This window comes from Sylvia atricapilla, chromosome 20, assembly GCF_009819655.1.
Source record: "Sylvia atricapilla isolate bSylAtr1 chromosome 20, bSylAtr1.pri, whole genome shotgun sequence".
Taxonomy (NCBI): domain Eukaryota; kingdom Metazoa; phylum Chordata; class Aves; order Passeriformes; family Sylviidae; genus Sylvia; species Sylvia atricapilla.
In genome coordinates, this window is record NC_089159.1 from 9,227,515 (window position 1) to 9,247,569 (window position 20,055).

The window sequence follows — 20,055 nt, forward strand, 5'->3', positions numbered from 1 at the left end:
TCACCATTAATTCTAAAAATAAGTCTGTGAGCAACCAGCCAAAAATGTGTGAGGGGTCTCCTCAGGTGATATTCTAAGACATTACCAAGTCAGAATTAAAAGAAAGAAGGCATTAAGCAAGATCTTTTTTAAACCATGACTTACAGCTTTATCACAAAGCAGGAGCCTTCTAAATCTCTATTTTTGATTACTGAAGAAGTATTTATTGAGTTATGAATTGAAATTGGCAAATTTAAAATTTAAAGCTACTAAGATGCATCCATTCTGTTAAAAAAACCCCAGAACTTAAGAAAAATAATAATGATATCAAATTTTTTAAAACTGTATTTCAATTGTCTTTTCCTCTGCTTTGGAGATTTAAAAGGAGCTCATCCATATATATAAATGGCTGAGCTCAGCAAACTCCCATGACATTATCTCTGTATATTACACATTTTTGAAGGACAAGAAAGGAAAAGCACAGGAAGGACTCAAGAGAGCTCATGGTAAGGGAGAAAATGGCATTTAGTAACAGATGCAAAGTTCAAATACTGACAATTTGTAGGGAATTACTCGAGTGGCAGCAGTTGTGTAACAACACAAAAATAAGGGCTGGAAGTTGAGGCAGTTTGCAATCAGCTGCTCCAACTATGAGCAAGAAGTGACAGCACTTGTTTAGGAAAAAAACAGATTAAAGAGCATACTCTGTGAACCCACTGGGATCTGATGGCTTGAAGTGTCCCCAGGAAAAGAGAAAAACCTCAATCATCCTGAATTTTCTGCTTTCCAATGTCCTTTAAACCCTTCCCACAGCACAGAACACAGGAATAACCCTAAAACATATAAGAAAGGAAAATACAATCCTCCGCTGCTGTCCGCCTCTGTCCCGTTGATTTATAACAGCTCTTTCTGAGACAGACAAAAAACACACAGATGCAAACAATTACTCTATTTTTGTAGGCAACAAGTGAGGTGGGTGGTAACTGAGAAATTTTGAAAAATCTTGTCACAATATCCCGTTTTTTTTGGGTTTTTTTTCTGAAGTAACCCTCAGCACACAACAAACGCTGGCCACATCAGAGACTTTCCAGGGCCTGAAGGGCCACTTTGATTCCAGACCGCTGCAGGCATTAGTGGGGACGTAATTAGGGTAAAAAGTTCAACCACAGTTCCATGTCTAGAGTGCTGCCAGAAATAAATTTCCTCTCATTCACTGGTTTCTACTGTACCCTCCCTGAGAAAACATATTGAAAACACATTTATCTTCGTAGAGTTGGTTCCTCTTCTAATTAACTTTATAGCGTTTACAGTATTTAATAATTTAAAGTGGAATTTAAAGTGGCCCTGGAAGCTGCAGCCCTCTTGCCTGTAATGGTGCTGTGCATTATCTTTTCCCTGTGGTGCTTCTTTTGACAAGTTACTGGGGGCAGGTTTGGGTTCCAGAGCTGGTTTTATCTGCACTTCCTTCTCTCCATCATTTCCATCTCCTCCCTGCATCTCTACACACTCAGGGGTTGGAACAGCAGAGAAACAAAACTGGGCCTCAGCTGGGAAATCCGCTCTCCCAAACCTCCACTGCATCCCAAGGATGCCTTGGAAAAGGTTTATCTTTTCACAGCTTCATAAATCAAAGCTTTAGAAGGTCAAAACTAGCCCTGGTTCTCACCAGCTGGTCAAGGTTTGACCCCAAATGCTCATTTTCTCCCGGTTTTGATCCAAGATTAACAGTTTATTATAGTTCAAAGGTTATTTCTTACTCTAGGTTCACTGAGACAAACATTTGGAGTATCAGAGGAACCCCAGAGCTTTCCTGCCCTTGGTATTTACACATGGAAAAACCACCTTATTCCATTAAAGCTCCATCTCCTGGCAGTGGAATCTGTGAGAAAATTCACAGAACTACCAGCAAATATCAACATTACAAAAAAGTACATTTTTATAATCACAGAATCAACTTACAAGAAAAAAATCCTGGGATCTGATGGAGACTCTCTCTTTAGCATGTAACAACCTCATCCAGCATCACTAAAAACAATTTAAACTACTTTATTCCTGCCTCTCTCAGGATCTTAAAAGCTACCACACAACCTGCTAAGGCTAAACTGAATTTTCCTACAAGGAATCAGAGAGGAAAATGTTTTTAATCGGCTGGAAGGAAGGAAGTCTTTGCAAGGTTGACACCACACAACTCTGCAGTTAATGAGGTTTTGCAGTTGTGCAGCAGCACAAGAATCTTTGGGACTCAAATCCTCAAAAGTAACAGAAATGAGAGGGTTTTGCCTGACTTTAGAGGTCCTTCAAGTTTTTAGGAAAAAAAAATTGAATTAAATTTGCTCTCTAGGCTTGAGAATCTTCACAAAAATCTGAGTTTTGCACAGTCTTCAATGAAAGCTCACAAATATTTCACCAAATTCATGAAATCTATTTCACAGTGCCCAATTACAATTGAAAAATCACAACCACCTGGCCCAGACCATTTTTCTGTGTGATTTCAGGAAACAAACTGCATTTTCTACCTGGAGTGAGCACACCTTTTACACAGCCCACAGTAGGGCTGAGCCAGGTGAGTCCTCACTGCCTTTGCAAGGGCCTTTTAGGAAAAATATTCCAGGGAGAGCTCCCCTGAGCAGTGAGAGGGCTGGGAATAAAAACTTCATTCCCTCATTTCCTCCTCTGGGGTGATCCTTGGAGGAGCTTTTGCTGTTTGTGGCTGATAAATCATTTCCCAGCTCATCTGAAGCTCTCATTAAAACCTACAGACACTTGGAGTGGACACTGGATTTTAGCACACCAGGCTCACGTGACTCTGAAATATTAATTGAGAGAATATTAACGCTTTAATTGGGCTGTTACTCATGTGAAGCTGCTTCCTAAAGCTGAGCACTGCCATGAGCACACTCCTGAGCTGAAGCTGGGTGAAGGTTAGCAGGATTTAAACTACAGTAGCCACGAGAATAAAGCCCATGCTTCCTGAAAATCTGCTGCCAATTGATTTGCCTTGTAAACAGATCAGCAGGGGAACAAAAAAAAATGCTGGCTAGCCAAAGTTACACATTTTGTTTGCTCCAACTACTCCTCCTTCTTTAATTTACTCTAATTTCCTCTCTCCTCCCATGATTAATAAAGATTACCTCTTGCTTCTCATGCCCTTAAATGACCTCCATCCAATTCTTCAAGTCATCCAAAATTTTCCACCACTTGATATCGTTGAATTAAATCACCTTTCTAAAAACATGATCTGGAAATCCAACACAGGCCAGGGGCTGCAGCAAGAGCCACTGCCTGAGCTCCTGCACTCTCCCTAAAGACCTCAAACTTAGTTTTTAATCACCTATTACTGATTGTTTAATTAGTTAGACCTGCAGCATTAGCTCATTTTCCTACTTGCCCATGTGAGATTCTCACATAACCTGCTCATTTTGTAGCAAAATAATTTGGCTCTTTTGGACACAGGACAAGGGAAGCAAAATATCAAATGCTTTTTGTAAGGATGGCTTAGAGATCCAGCACCTGGAGAAAGATGGAGAAACACTATTTATTAGAGCATGTAGTGACAGGACTGGGGTCTGAATTCCCTGTCCCTGCTCCTTCACGTGCTTTTATTTCCCTCCTGGAAAAGAATTTTGATTATTTTCAGCTTTCTTGTTACCTGTATTATCTACCGAAGGGCAAATTTGCAATCTCTCCATTTATTCTCTACTGGGTTTTTAATAATCTGAAATAAAATCATCCTGGTTGGTTTCCCTTTAAACTACTCCATTAGTTAGATTGAAGGATTTATTGAACATTTACATTTGAACAGAATTAAAGTAATGTATTTTGCACCTCTCTGCTGCATTTGAAAGTGTTTTTACAGATCCAGTCTGTCCCAATCTATTGCTTCAATAATCCATGTGGGGAAAACAGGGTTATCTTAATGTTTCACCACCTAGGAAATGCATTAATATGCACCAAACCCACCAATTAATTCTGTGTGTGTATGAAGATTTGTCTGTCTTATCACCAGGAACGAGCAGGAATGTCTTTACAAACCTCCACAACCCCAAAGTTTAGGCAGATACTCTTTCTTTTCTGGTTTCCCTTTTAATTTGCAAATCTTGTAATCTAAGACTGAAGCTGAGTGAACCAACCTCTAAACCAGCAGAGAAATATCAGCCAAAAAACACAAATCTGTTTCCCATTTCTGAGTCAGGATTGCATCTTTTGGGGGGCTGTGAGAAGAATTGTTTTGAAAAGATTATACAGTGAATCATGGACTGGTTTGGGTTGGAAGGGGACCCTTAAAACCATCCAATCCAACCCCCCTGTGAAACATTTCAGTCATTTTACTAGCTGGAAAAATGTGACTTTTAAAAGAGAAAAATGTGTGTACCAGAAAATCAGCTATGAGGCCAAAGTTCCATCTTGTTGATGACTATAAAATCACCACATACCAAAACAGAAAACAGAATCTATTATCAGGAAACTCATCTGGGAATTAATTAATAATGGTAACGACAAAAAATTATTTGGAAATGACAAGATTATGGTGTTGAAAACTCATGAAGGGTTTGGGTTTTTTTTAAGGAAAGCAGAAACTGCCCAAAATCTTTGAATTCTGTTCCATTAACTGAGGAATACAATAATACACTGAAAATAAATATCTTCAGAGTTCGTTCATTTCTCAGGTATCTCAGCTTCTAAAACAAGAGTGTGAAGGAAGATTTTTCCTAAACCAACATATCCTTTATATATAAACACACTGGATAAAGACAGAGCAGTATTTGCACCTCTAATTTATAAACAGTTAAACTTACAGGGAAGGGAAGAAAAGGAGAAAAATCTCCATAAACTCGATTTGGGAAGTTGTAAATACATAAAGAAAAAAAATCACTTCTCTGCCTTATGTGGATTTTAATTTAAACATATAAGGCAGGTAACATTGATATTGCAATTTAACACAGTAATAACAGAGAAGGGTAAAGATTTGACAGTTCTTCCATCACACACACAGTGATTAAATTCTTAATTGAAAAAGGTGTGGCACAGAATGAGTCTTACAACTGTAAGAAGATTTACTTCAACTGCTCAGCCATTAAATGTCTGTGTAGAGGATTAATCCTGAAAAGCAAATATTTTCCTGAAGGTAGAGATATAAATCCTGTGCATTGTCTGAATCAAACATAAAATATCTTAAGGGCCTCCTTTATAAGAGCACTGATACAACAATTCTGTAGAGAGCACAAAACAAGACTGTAAACTGATTTTCCTAACTCAGGGCAGGAGGTTTAACATGTCTTTTATTAATAAATAGTGTGTGGCTGCAACAATCAAATGCTTTGTGTTTGTAATTCATTTGCTGCTTGAAAAATTACTTTTTAAGACACAAAAGATTGCTTTAAACCCTTCACAGTAATAATTCTGACCCAGATTGATATCAGAAAAGGTTAATCATCAAGTTGTGATTCCACTGAGAAGAAAATAAATTTAAAATACCTCTTAATTTATTTTATATCAAGAGTCTCTTTTTTATTCCTTTCCAAAAGCTGAAGTCATAGGAAAATATATGTTGACACACCAAAAAAAAAAAGTTAAAAACCACATCCCAGTGTTATCCCATGAAGAAAAAAGCAACAAAGCTTTAAAGATGTCACCTACTGTGTTTTTCAGATGGCAATACAGTTTATATATCCCTTTTCTACACAAAGAACATTCTTACCCAGAAGATCCAATGCTTTTGCACACGCCAAGCAGAGGCCGCTTCTCAGCAAAATTATCACATTTCTGAGCACCTGAGAAGAGAGAGAACAAAGGACAAGAAAAAGCAAATCACTGTTTGTACAGTTTCCAAGTTCAGGTTGGGGCCCAATATATTGACTATAACACAAAACTCACGGCTGGTGCAAGGTAAGAGGGACAGAAATTCGAATTACAGGCAGAGCTGTGAGCACTGAAGGACTGATGCTGACAGAGAGGAAAATGAGAAACAAGACAAGCAGCAAAAGGTGGCCAGGCTTTGGGAGTGATTTTCTGTTCATCCCACTCGGGGTTGGGGTGCTGTGACTGTAACAAGTGGCTCCTGCTCGCTGCTCCTTGGTTTTTATGGAGTTGTCTGCACTCAGGCCCTGCCTGGGGCTCAAACCTTGGCTTCCAGCTGGTAAAAATGAAACCCAGCAGTGCCAACCTCAGAGCAGCCCCTGCCCTGTGCCCCAGAAAACAGGGGATGAAATCCAGCCCACATCCAGCTGTTCCATCAGCAGGAGATTGAAACCTTGAACAAAACAAACTCCGGGTGGAAACACAACTCCTCCACCACATCCCATCCGCCTTTAGGGGTGAGGCAGCAGCAGAGTTGGTGTGTGACATGTTGGGCCAGTTGTCCCTGCCCTGGGAGCCTCTCCCACACCAGTGGGAACCGGAAATTTCCCTGGCAGCACTGGAAATCAGCCCTGTTGTCCCCCCAGGCTCAGTGACACCTTCACCCCAGCACAGGCAGACTGCTAAAGGTGCCACACTTCTTAAAACGGGCTTTTAAGAGTCTGGAGAAGTTTGTTTTACTGCTGAGTAAACAGAAATAAAACTAAAATGGAGGGTTTGTTTTGGTTTTTTTTAAAAAAATCTCACTTCTGCTTGTGAAAAATATCCAACTGAATTTCAGGGTATGTTGCTGCCCAACTTAAATAACAACTTCCACTACAAACTTTCCTCCATTTCAACCTCTGCCTTTATAATTACCTATCTATAAGTCTGCATTTGTGTGGTGAATAATGGATTTTTTTCTCCATTATACACCAAACCCTTTGATCTCTAAAGAATATTAGTGATATAATCAGCTCAAAATTTAAATCTTAAATACTGCTGTACCAAACGAAATCATTTATTCAGAAAGGCACAACAATTAACAATATACATTTTGACATAGCAGCCTGTTAATTATTAATAACTCAGGTACATGCATTTAATTTGTAACAAACACTGTTGACTCCTCTCATCTGTACAAGGAAAAATCTTCCCTCCTACACCTTTGGGTATTTATAAAGTCAAATAAATAAATCAATAACTCCACCATCAACAATAGCTTTACAAGTAACCCAAACCAGCCAGCTGTACTTTCCTTTTATTCCTATTATTTCGAGCTCTTTGGTGAGTCAAACCTGTACTGTATGTACTGACCTGTAAATTGATAAATGAAACATAAAAGTCTTCTTAAAGAGCCTGACAACCAATTTGTTTCCTTCAATGCAGGTAACAGATGAATTCCATTTGTTCTGTTCCCAGCACTGAGGGCGAAATGCTGACTACCAGCAGGTCTGACACTGATTTAAGTGCAGCCAGCATTTCACCTGAAGGATTTCACTCTGCTGGCTTTTTTTCCTTCTGGTTTTTTTTTGGGTTTTTTTTCACTAGGATATATTAGAGACACGAATTGAAATGTTTCTTTATGGTCTGGTTCAATGACAAGGAAAGGGAAAGGAGGAAAAACGTGGAGGGGAGTCCAGGGAATCAAGTGCCCAAAATCCAAAGCAATGCCAGATTTAATACCCACGGCACAGATGTGCAAAATTCCTGCAATAGGTGCTTAAACTTCTGATTTCTGCCTGTAATGACTCGAGCCCTTCAATTTTCAAAAATCCATTTCCTACTCCAATACTTTCAGAATGTAAATATTAATACTGCAGGAAAGGATCATTACTGGGAGGCCTCTGAGGGCATGAAATCAGGTTAATAGCTGTCCCATCCATGAGATTGCACAGAGTGACATGTGCTGGGCTCTGCCACGCTCTAATGGAGGCAGGAGCCTCTCCCAGCTCTGGGGTGGGATTTAATCTCCCAAGTTCTGCTGGATTAATTTTCATTTGTAAAATTGTGTTTATTTGCATGTGCGAGGCGCTGACGTTGCACACACCTGCTGCACACACAGTGTTTAACAAAATTGAAATGAAAAGCAGCTCCCTAAATCCCTCCAAATACAAAAAGTATTGAAATCCTGTTGCAAAGTCTTTTTCTTAAACTCCTTTCATTCTAAATCCTTTTAACTCTGTCATATAACACTACAGCATTTATAAAATGCTGGAAATCCTGACAAATCACACAATTAAAGTAATGAAAACTGCCCTGCCTGCCAACAAGGCACCACCTTTATCTACAGCTCCATTTAGCTAAATGATAGATTTGGTTTTTTTAAAAACCTAACGTCAGTTAGTGTGCTTAAAATTGAGAAAAAAAAAAAAAAAGGGGAAAAAAAATCTCTGTGGCTAAATGAAATTTCATACAAATCAACATTTAGAAGTTTATGAAGTCAAAAGGTTGCCCACATGTAAGCTCAAAGCAGCTTAGGTCCTGTCCTGCTGATGAAACTGTGAACAGAGACCTCAGGGCCTGCTAAGGCCTCCCAATAATGCCAATAAAAGGAGGAACAACACCACCAAAAGCAGCACATCTTCATGCAGAATAAAAATGAAAGCCAGTGGATGTCCCAGGAACCCAAAAGCTGCTCAGAACTCTGGGAATCACCCTGGCTTCCCATGAGGAGGAAAGGTGCTGGATGGATTTCACACTGACCTATTCAGCAGTGCTCAGAGGCACCATGGAGTGGATTTTCCTGCTCATTCCACTGATCAGTGCCATTTAATAATAAAATGCTGCTCCTGCTCCACTAAACCCCTCTCATCTCCATCTTTTCCTTGGAAATCTTGTGGCATTTGTGCTCCTGCCCAACAGCAGTACCTGGGGATGCCCCAGGCTGGAATTCCCTCCCAGCCCAGCTGGGGGAAAGTTTCACTGGTCTAAAGCACCAGAAAATAATGCAATAATTATTCCAGTTCCTGTAAGATGTGATGATGGAACACAGGTCAGGCCAAAGCATCGAAGGAATTGGGATTTCACAGAGTTGCACTGCAAGATTCTCCCCTGCAGCATCTCTAAAAGCCTTACTTGGAGAATTCCAGTCTGTCATTTCTGAACTCCACAGACACCATTCATTATCCCCAAAATCCCCCCAGAACACTGGGAGAACACCAGAACCCAAACACACACCTGCACAACCACCCCAAACCCTGCCTGTCCATGGGGCAGGGCCAGCCCCTCCACCACACACAACCTGGGGTTATTTTGGGGATTTAAAACCACTGAACCACCCAAGAGGCTGAATATACCCAAACCTCACATCTGCCTCCCTTCAGAAAGCAACCTAAACATTAGAGCTCTTTAAGTGTACCTGCACATAAACCTGAGTCAGCTTTTGAGGTTCAAATCTTAATTTTACCAACAGCAAAGACGGGAGCAGTGGGGAACAGGGATAAATCTGCTGCAGTATTTCAACTCTCAATGGGTTTTAGTACCTCTAAATTCTTTTTATTTCCATTTTTTATTGCTTTTTTCCCCCTTACAAGTCAATTTGAGTGAACAGTCAAATTCACTGAGAGATGTAGGGCTATTACACCATCTTTCTGCAAGCAGCATAATCTAGAAAATGGCAATAAATTAATTCAGCTCGCTGCAGGAATTTATTTTCATAATGCTGAGACATGGAAATAGGTTTTACAGACAACCACTGATCTAAACTTCACCACTCCAGGCTGTCACCCCTCTGAGCAGGAATTGCCACACACAGAGCTGCCCCTCTGGCTTTCTGAGTTTCTTGATTGATTTTTAAACCATGCAGCTCTACCTTGACAAATGGGACAGCACAAGGCAAAGCAGGTATTTGGCCAGGGGCTTGTAAAATGACCTGGGAGAAGTGACAGAAGATGGGAGAGAGCAGCACTGACTTCCTTCAGAAAGCATCAATATTCTGATTTTGTAGGTGAAAGAACAGCAAAGGTAACTGAAATAAATGTATCATTGCTTCAGCACTGACAGAAAATCCAGCACATCTGGACACATGGAAAAAAAACCCACCCTAAAACCCCAAAGCACCCTAAACCCAGCCCCAGCACCCAGAATGGAAGTGGAGAAGAGCCAAGGATGGCTCAGAGTTATCACAGCACAGAGTTCCTGTCCCTAAAACTGCCAGAGCCCAGACTGAGATGTCCTCATGGCCTAAACACAAAGCCCTGCAAGCCCAAAATGTGTCCACAGTGCAAACCCTCCAAAAAGGCCAGGTATATTGTAAATATATATATATAACGTATATTGTGAACTGCACAGAATAATTCAAGCCCTGCCTACTGTAGGCAGCGGTAGGTATGACCTGAGCACAGGGAATAGTTGATTTCTGGGGAGGATTTAGCATCATTGACAGAAATCTCTCCAGTTTTCACAGCCATCTCCTCCAGGCTGCAGAGCAGGACATCGAAGTGATGCTGCAGAGCTGGACCAGGACAGGTTTGGTGGCTTTGACCATGGCAGATCTGTGGATCAGGACAGGTTTGGTGGCTCAGAGCAGAGCTGGGTCAGCTCAGATTTGGTGGCTCAGAGCAGAGCAGAGCTGGGTCAGGACAGATTTGGTGGCTCAGAGCAGAGCTGACCCAGGACAGGTTTGGTGGCTCAGAGCAGAGCTGGGCCAGGACAGATTTGGTGGCCCAGAGCTGGGTCAGCTCAGATTTGGTGGCTCAGAGCAGGGCAGAGCTGGGTCAGGACAGGTTTGGTGGCTCAGAGCAGAGCTGGGTCAGGACAGGTTTGGTGGCCCAGAGCAGAGCTGGGTCAGGACAGGTTTGGTGGCCCAGAGCAGGGCCAGGACAGATTTGGTGGCCCAGAGCAGGGCAGAGCTGACCCAGGACAGGTTTGGTGGCTCAGAGCAGAGCTGGATCAGCTCAGATTTGGTGGCCCAGAGCTGACCCAGGACAGATTTGGTGGCCCAGAGCAGGGCCAGGACAGATTTGGTGGCCCAGAGCAGGGCAGAGCTGACCCAGGACAGGTTTGGTGGCTCAGAGCAGAGCTGACCCAGGACAGATTTGGTGGCCCAGAGCAGGGTCAGGACAGATTTGGTGGCCCAGAGCTGGGTCAGCTCAGATTTGGTGGCTCAGAGCAGGGCAGAGCTGCCAGTCCCAGCAGTTCCAGGAGCTGGCCCAGCTCCTGAGCTACCAAACCTGCCCAGGCTCCTGCTGCCAGCAGCAGCCAGGAGCTGCTGGAGGAGATCTCCTGCATGAAATAACCCCTGTGAAACAAGGCTTCATTATGCCACGAGGCACACCACGAGGCAGAGGATCTAACATCAAAGAGCTGCAGTTTTTTTAACGAAATAGTTGACAAACTATTAAGTTCTGCTGCTGTAAAATCACCAAGTTAAAGCCATGAGCTTTCCTTTCACACCTGGGAATGAGCTGCTTATCACCAGCTCAGATCTGCTTCTAGGAACGTGCCAAACCCATCCACCAAGAGACTATTTTCAATAATTCCCTTTTTACAGCTTTACAGTAAAACAGTGTTTGAGCCTGCTGATGGTAATCAGCTTCTCCTTTACAAATTCCTTTTATTTCGTTCAGAATCATTAAAGCTCATGAGTTAGTTATCTAAGGCCTCTTATTACAGCTTCACTTTTATCTGATTCCAGATACTGGTCAATGATACGTTCATGTACTTTTAATCAAAGATTTATTTAAACCAAGCCATGTAAAAAGAGACTAGAACATGTTTTTAAAAGGTTTGGTTTAATTTAATATGAGCTAATTTGAATAGTTTTCTAATGTAACAACTATCATTGTCAGATGCTAAATATATGGAATTTAGGGGCAGAAAGACCATAACTGCTTGAAGGAGTTCATGAGTGTGATTTACTTGATTGAAAAATCAAAAACCTGTTTTAAGACCATTAAAAAAACCAGAACTCTCAGGTTCTTCAATTAATTTACTTCATTTTCATTTCCACTTCTCTTTCTCCTTTTTTTTTTTTTTTTCCTTCAGGAGAGGAAGGGGCACAGCCAGCCATTACTCAATGACACACATAATGGCAAAAGAGCAGCTCGTTGGGAATTATGCAGGGTTCCAGTAAATGGAATAAAGGAACAACAGGCTTGGGAAGTGTTTTACTGTAAGTTAGTTTAACCTGTAATACTTACACAGCCACGTATACTTTGTATATTCTTCTGCTCAGGAAATCACCAAAACAATATATAATATGTCCATTAAACATTCTTCACTTACTTTCTTTGAAACACACAGAATCAGTACAATTTACCATGAATAATTTAAACAATAAGATTTTAGGCTGTATTTTTTCTGAGTTCATTAATTAAGTCATAAAATATTACTAGAAAATCTACCCCAGCATAATCCCCAAACACCTTGGTCATACCAGAAATACATTCTTTTCCTCCACAAAGTAAAACAACCAATTTAATTTAGACCCAAAACAGTTATTTTAGAATTGAGCAATTAGATTGGGTTTGGATGGAGCAGGGTTATTTTTTTTAGAGGAATTTCCTTGTTTATGCACAGTTACTCAGATTCTGCAGCAAGTTGTTCTCAGAGTTAACTCAACCTCTGGAAGAACCCTGTTAAATGAAGCAGCTTGGTTTGGAATTTGATGAAATTGTATTTAAGCATGGCAGAGAGGAGCTGCAGTGGCAGAGAGGAGCTGCAGTGGCAGAGAGGAGCTGCAGTGGCAGAGAGGAGCTGCAGTGGCAGAGAGGAGCTGCACCCAAGGGATGACAAAATTCAAACCACCGAAAGGATCAAAGCGAGTAAAGTCAATGTAAAACAAGGAGAAATTAAACAAATCAGAAGGCAGTACCATACCAAAAAACCCCAAAATTCTGTTTGTTTTGGGAACTGGAGTGGAAAGGCAGCCTTTGTGAGGAGCTGAGGTGCTGGAGGTGTACTCACTGATCTGAGGAGCAGGGAGGATCCGAGCGGCTCGAACAGGCCCGTGGCGCACGGAGAACAGCTCCTGAGCTTCCCCACTGATCTGCAAACACCAACAGGCACAAAACAGAGTCACTCCTGCAAAAACAGATCTATCCCACAGATCTAAACCACAGATCTAAACCACAGATCTATCCCTAAGAGGGTAGGTAAAAAGACATTGCAGAGGAGTACACTGGTAAGGCTTTGCCTAAGCAACCACTGCCATTTCTCTAACTGAAAATTTATATTAGAAGCCTTGAATTAACTGTTCATGGCCACACAGGGTTTGGAAGGAGCAGGACTTGAAGTTGACTAAAATTCACAAAACTTTATCCCACGTTTCACATGGTTCTAAAGGAAAGTGACTAAAATTCACGAAAATTTATCCCACGTTTCACATGGTTCTAAAGCAAAACACCAGATCAACAGAGATCAATCAAGAGTGACAAACCTGGGTGGAAAAAAGGTGGGAGAATTTCATAGATTGGTTCATTTCAAACTCACCAGGTGTGAAAACCATGTTTAAAAATAGGTGGTCAAGCTACTTAAGCCCGTCACTGATGGCAATGTTGAAAAGATTAAACCAGCAGCAGTTAAGATGAATTTCCAGACTTCCTGCAATGGTCACTCAATGTTATTTTCATAACTGCCTGGAAATGGATCCGATATGGAACGTCAAACTCCAGGAAAATGGCAAACATTATGAAGCTCATTTCCAACCAACCAACAACTTAAAACAGATGTAATGAGCCTCAGAACACAGCCAGGGCTGGCATAAGGTTTTGCCAAACGAGCAGCTTACAATATCAGAAGAGAACATGATTTGGAATAAGGTTCTTAGGAATCAATAAACTATAAATCCAAGGGAACTTTTGGAAATGTCATTTTATGGTTGTTTCCATTTCTTTCTGCACTTCAGCTCACACGTCCAAGAAGTTAAAATAGTCCTACTGTTTGACCAGCAAATCCCAAGTACAGTACTCCAGGCTCTCAGCTTACATCCACTCTTGCCTGGTTATTTATTATCACTGCTCCAGGTCATGGGGGAGAATGAAACCCACCCCATTAAGCACAATTATAAATAAAATTACTTTGAAAATACCATTTATTTCAGAGCTAAGCCACCATCCTGCACACAACACAGGGAACTACTGCTTTTTCCTGTTAAGCCTGGAATTACACACAATCTACACAAATGTGGGGAAATAACATTATAAACCCAGCAGTTTATCAATTAAAATCACTGTTAATGACACCATCAGAAATCAACTCATTAAAGGTTTGCTGATGGCTTTGAACTGATCATGAGCTTGGAGTGCAGTGTGGGGGAAAATAAAAAATCTCTGGATGAAAACATCTGTATCCAGAAAAAACAGCTCAGGAAAATGTAGAGCACAGCTAAGCAGAAAATGAGGAAAATTAAAGAGGCACAGAGTAATAAAGAGATTTAAAAAATTAAGACACCAGCACGTTTTCTGTCCAATGGAACACAGCAGCTCTATGAAAAGGGAAAGGAGGAAATGGAAAAGCAGAAAAATAGGAGGTTTGGGAACTATTATTATTGGCAATTAAAGATTTTTTCCCCAAATCATGAAAATGCTGTTTCACACGTGTATGCACATCTCTGGCTAGGAATGAAAACAAGAGGGAAAGGAACCAGCACAACAAAGGTATGGAAGGAGTGATGCCCATAAAATATCCCAGCCCAGCTCAGACACCTCCTTCTCCTTTTGAACCCTGCCAAAACATCAGCCCCAGCTCAATCCACCTCAGAGTCCAGTCCTCAAAGGAAGACACACTGAGAGGGCCAAACCTCCTCAACTCAGGCTCTGCTCTTAAATATCCTGAACTCCAGGAGAATGTTTCTCCAGCCTGAGGTGCCAAGACCTTGAGCCTTGTAAAGGAAAGCTTGAAACGCCCAAATACAAAGGAAGTTTAGTTGTACTGAGGCATTTAACATGGAAATCCCAGCCCATGCATATAATGCAGCTATTTTAAATAATTAATATTGGTTATTTAGAGATAAATTATTATTTTATACCGGGAGGAAGTCACAGAAAGTAAGGTTAAATGGAGTAACAAAGAGCACAGGATCCAATAGTGACTGAGATGAAATTACAGGTATTTAGTCCCCGTTTTGAGACCACTGTAGGTCAACACGTCCTTTGCTCAGCCCCTGTAGCATTCCAAATCATGGAATGGTTTGGGTTCAGCCTCTACAGCTCAAGTGCTGAGCATGTGCTGACTCTGGGAGCTAAAAAGGAGCAAATTTTAAGATACAGCCCCACTGGAGGCTTTGTAATGAAAATTCAAGATGCCACCCAACCACCAGCACCTCACTGGTAAAGAAAATTCAAACTCTCTAACAGGCACAAAATAAAGTTTCCAAAAAATCTGGATGTGACACTACAACACTGATGACATTAAACCCACTAACATTTAATCTAGTTTCACAAAGTAACAGCTTTTCCAGGGGATTTAAATTGTGTGTCCTCAACTGTTCTGTTGAGACAGGGGCTCATGGAAGATGCTGCATGCTGTGTCTGCCATGAATTAGTAACAGCTTGGTTGTTCCTTGGTTTGCTTGGCACTGAAAAATGCATTAGGCTTCGAGTTCAAAATTTCCTTTAAATTCTAACTAACTGCTTTCAAACACCACCAGAAGCTTTTGGTGTCTGCAGCGTTATAAAACTCTGAATTAACTGTGGCTAATGCCCTTCATTTATCTATGGATAAAACTTTATTGCTGAGGTGACGCAGACCCAATCTGCCTCCTTCAGGGGACACAGATTGTGTGGCCTGATTTTTCTGCCACTTCCCTCACTGCTCAATCCCTGTGAGTGGGGCACTCATCCCACCAGGAATGAGGGACAAGGAATTGCACACTGAGGGGACAACGGGTCAGCTGTGGGCTGGCAACCCTCAGCCAAAGGCTCCACATCCCATTACCACTCCCTGGAGCTCCACAGTCTCACACACACACACAGACAAAATATAAATAGAGCTCATGAATTGAAAACAGAGCTCTAAATTCTTCAAAAAGCACCTGTGAGAAACGAGGCTGTGGCTGCCATTTTGGATTGGATCCAGCTAAGTAGCAAGTCCCCGTGGCAGCTCTCAGAGCTCTTAAAAGTTTTTCTTTCCCATTCCAAAAGCCAAGAATATTTCCAAGCAGGTTTCAAGAATTGGATATTAAGCTGTAAAAGCAGCTTCAGGTACTCGTTGGAGGGAAGAGGGGAATCCAAAACGATGGCTCCAAGCTGGTCTGGTAGAACATGTCAGCCTTCCCAAAACCTGGGATCAACCACAACTCCCAGACCTACAGGGAAGGCTGGGAGCAAACAATTCAAATCCCCCAAAAAAAGTCTTCCTTAAAGGAGGAAGAAGAATCTTCTCTTCCACTTAAAGACACCTTGAGCTACTGCTTAAAGCACGACAGCCCAGGAATCTGCAGCGCTGGGTGATTTTTTGATGGCATAGCTGTGTTGTTTGGAGCACACCAGTTTGCAAAGAAAAGCTGAACAAAGGAAGTTTTGTTCACACTGAAGGTAAGTTTCCAACCAGAGAAAATGGTTTTCATGTGGTGAAAAAAAAAAAAAAAAAAAAAAAAAGCCAAACATACACCAAAGTGAAACGAAGTTTGGAACTCAATGCTTGAAGTGCTGGGCAAACCTAGAAATGGAAACTGGGGAATGGGTAACAGGAAAAGGGAATGATCAGGAAGTTGGTTTTAAATAGTCTGATGCTTTATTGCTGTAAATATTCTGAATTTTAAATATTCTTCAGGTTTTAAACATGAAGATATCATGAGATGATGCTAAATTATGATAATAAGCAGTTGATAGATATCACCACCAAATAATGCTGCATATGGATTAAAGGCAACCTGCAGTCATGCTGAGAAAGCAAGGAAGGATTGGAAGAAAACGAACAAATTTTATCACTTTAGTTTAGAAATTTACTCAGCTTTTCCATTCAAACCAGATCTCTGTAATTATCTAGAGATTGTGAGAATTTAGATGCTCAAGGAATGTTACTCTAGTGACTGGAGTGAGGATGAAGTTGCACCTAGTACTTTAAATTACAGCAGTGCTAATGCAATGAGGTTTTTATAAAACCACATTTCTTGCACGCTGGTGCCTCTTCAGTGTCAAAAACCCAAAGCCTCAGGAAATGATTTGCATAGATGTTTTGCAAAGTCCTCAGACATTTCTCAGGGTCACTAGGTCAGGTCATTACTCCATTTTTCTGAGTGGTACATGCAAGTGGTTCCCTCTAGAAACAGGTCTGCACAGAGGAGGGACTGCAGCTTGGGATGTGATAAGTTTCTTTTTTAATTGTAACAAGAACCATTACATTAAGATGATTTTTTTTTTTTTAACTTCTGAAACTCCCAGCCTACAATGAAAAAAACAAAACCAAAAAAAGCAGCCAACGTGCATTCCCTGAACAGGAACATCCAGAACAGACACTTGGAAACCACATCAGGCAGAAACCAGTTCCAGTTGTCTCCGAAACACGAAACTGGGAGCGAGGGGGAAAAAAAAAAAAAACAACAAATTCCAAACAAAACACAAACCTCCGCTGCACCATTATCAAACAGGAACTCCTCGTGGACTCCCAGATTCCTCCTCACTCAGCCAGGAGTATTTTAAACCCACTTTTAACCTTCCCACCCCCATTTGAGAGCGGAGATCAAAGCCAAACCCTCGGGATGGACACCTCGTGCTGCACTTCCAAGGCCAGCCTCCTGCCCAAAACAAACCCCACCACCCCAAAGCCCTTTGAAGGCGCCCTGATGGTGTCTCCCATTCTGCAAATCACACTTTCTCCCGCAGCCCCAAGATCTTCCTCCGAGGAGATGTGAAACGTGAAAGCACTTTCAGCCTGCGGGAGAGACACAGCAGAGGTGTGGGCAAGGCCACGCAGCGCCATTAGCAGGAGTGTGGGCTTAGGAGCTGTCATAAACACTTCATAATCACTCACACACAGCCCCCGCTGCCTGCAACACGTTATTAAGGGCTGAACAGAGGGCCCAATTGTAGGAATAAAAAAAGCACAATGCTACAGATAATGACTTTCCTGAGGAGATTTGCACATAAACGGCAGATTGGTGCTTTTGCAGATTAAGCTGGAGAATGCAGGTTGGGTTTGGTGGGGTTTTTTTTTTTTCCCCTTAGCTGGAATAACATTGCTTAATTACAAGCTAAATAGTCAGCGGGGCCAAAAAGGAAGGTTTGTGTAATAGCAAAGGACATAAAAAAAAAAAAAAAAGTGTTGCCAAATAAGCTCTTAAATATTAAGTCAATCACATAACTGCCAGGTTTTATTGTGCTTAGGCTAAGCAAGTGGGAGGGAAATGCAAAGGAGAAGCAACAATGTCAAAAACCCCCTCCAGTTTATGTAAAACTCACTCCAGTTTATGTAAAACCCACTCCAGTTTGTGTAAAACCCACTCCAGTTTATGCTCCCTCCAAATTTGTTGGATATACAAATCCTGCTCTGCAAAGGTCTTTAAAGTTGATGTTAAAGATTATTATTATTCTGTGAAAATCTCCACTAACAGAGGAACCATTCCAACACTGACACTGGACTAACACAAAGTGTCCAGGTCCAAGCTGCACCTCTCTGGCTGTGCTCTCAGAATTTCACAGAATATACAAATAAAAGGCCAGCAAAATGATGTAACCTCCCCACAGCTGACATCCTGAAGGTGGATGGTAAAATATTTCCACATTTCTCCCATTTCACTGCACTTCCCCCCTGCTCATACTTCTGCAAAAGTTGATCAACGCTAAAAGAAGCCATCCTGCAACTTCATTTTTGTTATTTTTTCCTGAAATAGCCAGGACTATCAAAAGCTAGGAATTATGAGGAAGTGAAATATTTTTTTTGGGGAAAAAAAATTTTAAAAAAAGACAGGATGGCTGTACAGTCCTCCTAGAAAGAAGGCAAAATTAGGTATTCCATGGCCTGACTTGTGGCTCATTTGGACACGAGGAGAGAAATAAAAAATAAAAAGAGAAAGAAAAAGGAAAAAATCCATCCATGATGACATATCTCCCCTTTTTAACAGGGAACACGGGTTAATTGGGATAATACCATCTCAGCTGGATAAAACAAGGTGTTTTGTGAGGATTCTCGAGCTCAGGCCGATGTGACACTCAGGGAACGGTAATTAATTAATTAACGGATTGATGAGCCGCTCTTCGCTCGGTGTCACGGCGCCACCGTGTGGGCGCTTTGTGTAACGCACCGCGGGAGAAAATCCCGTTTGGGCTGAAATGTTCCCAAATTCCAGTTAAAATTCCTAAATTCGGACAAACAGTTACAAAACACTGAAATTTAGAGAAGGGCATCTCAGCCCGTTTCTATGAAACATTCCCCCAAACGCAAAAAGCCATCAGCTTTTTTATTTCCTCATTCCAGCTAACGAGATGCAATCAAGAGGGTAATAAGATGCAATAAAGAGGGGGAAAGCCCTACCACACCCATAAAACTCAATTTAATTGAACTTTGGCTGTAGAAATCAACATTATTTTCTAAGCTACTGGTATTTAAACACATGTCCTACGTGGCTAACCAAAAAGTTGTAAAATGTGCACATTTCTTTAGGAACCAATGTGTTTTACACAAGGAAAAGAACTCCATCCTCTCTGCTTTATTTTGAAGCACAAGGTGGTGTGAGAAATTTTGCCTTTTTAAGTTCAGGATTTGATGACCTACTGTATTCAACTTTATCCTCTCATTTTGAGAAATTTGGGGGGAATTCCCCAAATGAAACCACGTGCCCCAAAAACCACTCTACAACACAAACCAGGGGGTGGGGATGACAGCATGAAATCAAACCCACAGGCACACAGAGCCCTTCATCAAATTAAAATTGCAAATCATGTCCATGACAAACATGTGATTGTAAAATACTATTAATATTACTTGAGTTCTTGGGACAAACAAATCCTGTGGGTGTTTTTAAACCCTTACTCCTTTCTGTTAAAAAATAAAATCCAAGGGGTGCTTTTTGGGGTTACAAACTATTCCAGAATGGCAAACACTGCTCCCAGCTTGAGGCTGGAAATGGACTTGGCAGGAATAATGTGTAAAAAGCCCTCACAAACCTGCAGGTACATGGACTGGAGTGTTTGAGCTGTGCTCAGCATAATCTGAAGATAAACACATTACACACAACCCATGTGACACTGATGGGAAGTGCTGGGCTCTTTCCACTCCAGTGGGAGCCAACTGCAGGTAAAAATATCCAAGTTTTAACACACTATTGACAAAGGAAAGCAGAAGGAAGGAGGGAGGAGA

General features: G+C 41.4%; 1 protein-coding gene and 1 long non-coding RNA gene across 13 annotated transcripts in view; both read right to left on the reverse strand.

Annotated features, from left to right (window-relative positions):
• Positions 1-20,055, reverse strand: part of BCAS3 (BCAS3 microtubule associated cell migration factor) — a 300,050-nt gene that overhangs the window by 275,043 nt on the left and 4,952 nt on the right. For all 12 annotated transcript variants that reach the window (XR_010745132.1, XM_066333524.1, XM_066333513.1 and 9 more), the window contains exons 5-6: positions 12,724-12,805; positions 5,678-5,750 (exon numbers count right to left, since the gene is read on the reverse strand). Coding sequence is in view for 11 of the 12 variants with exons in the window: in XM_066333524.1 (XP_066189621.1) it covers positions 5,678-5,750; positions 12,724-12,805 (155 nt within the window). In the remaining variant the exon portion in view is untranslated. The remainder of the gene's footprint in view (positions 1-5,677; positions 5,751-12,723; positions 12,806-20,055) is intronic.
• LOC136370214 (uncharacterized) lies at positions 17,888-20,055 on the reverse strand. Its single transcript, XR_010745133.1, has 2 exons — positions 18,180-20,055; positions 17,888-18,136 (listed from the first exon to the last, which is right to left on the reverse strand). It is a non-coding gene; the product is annotated as an uncharacterized lncRNA (long non-coding RNA).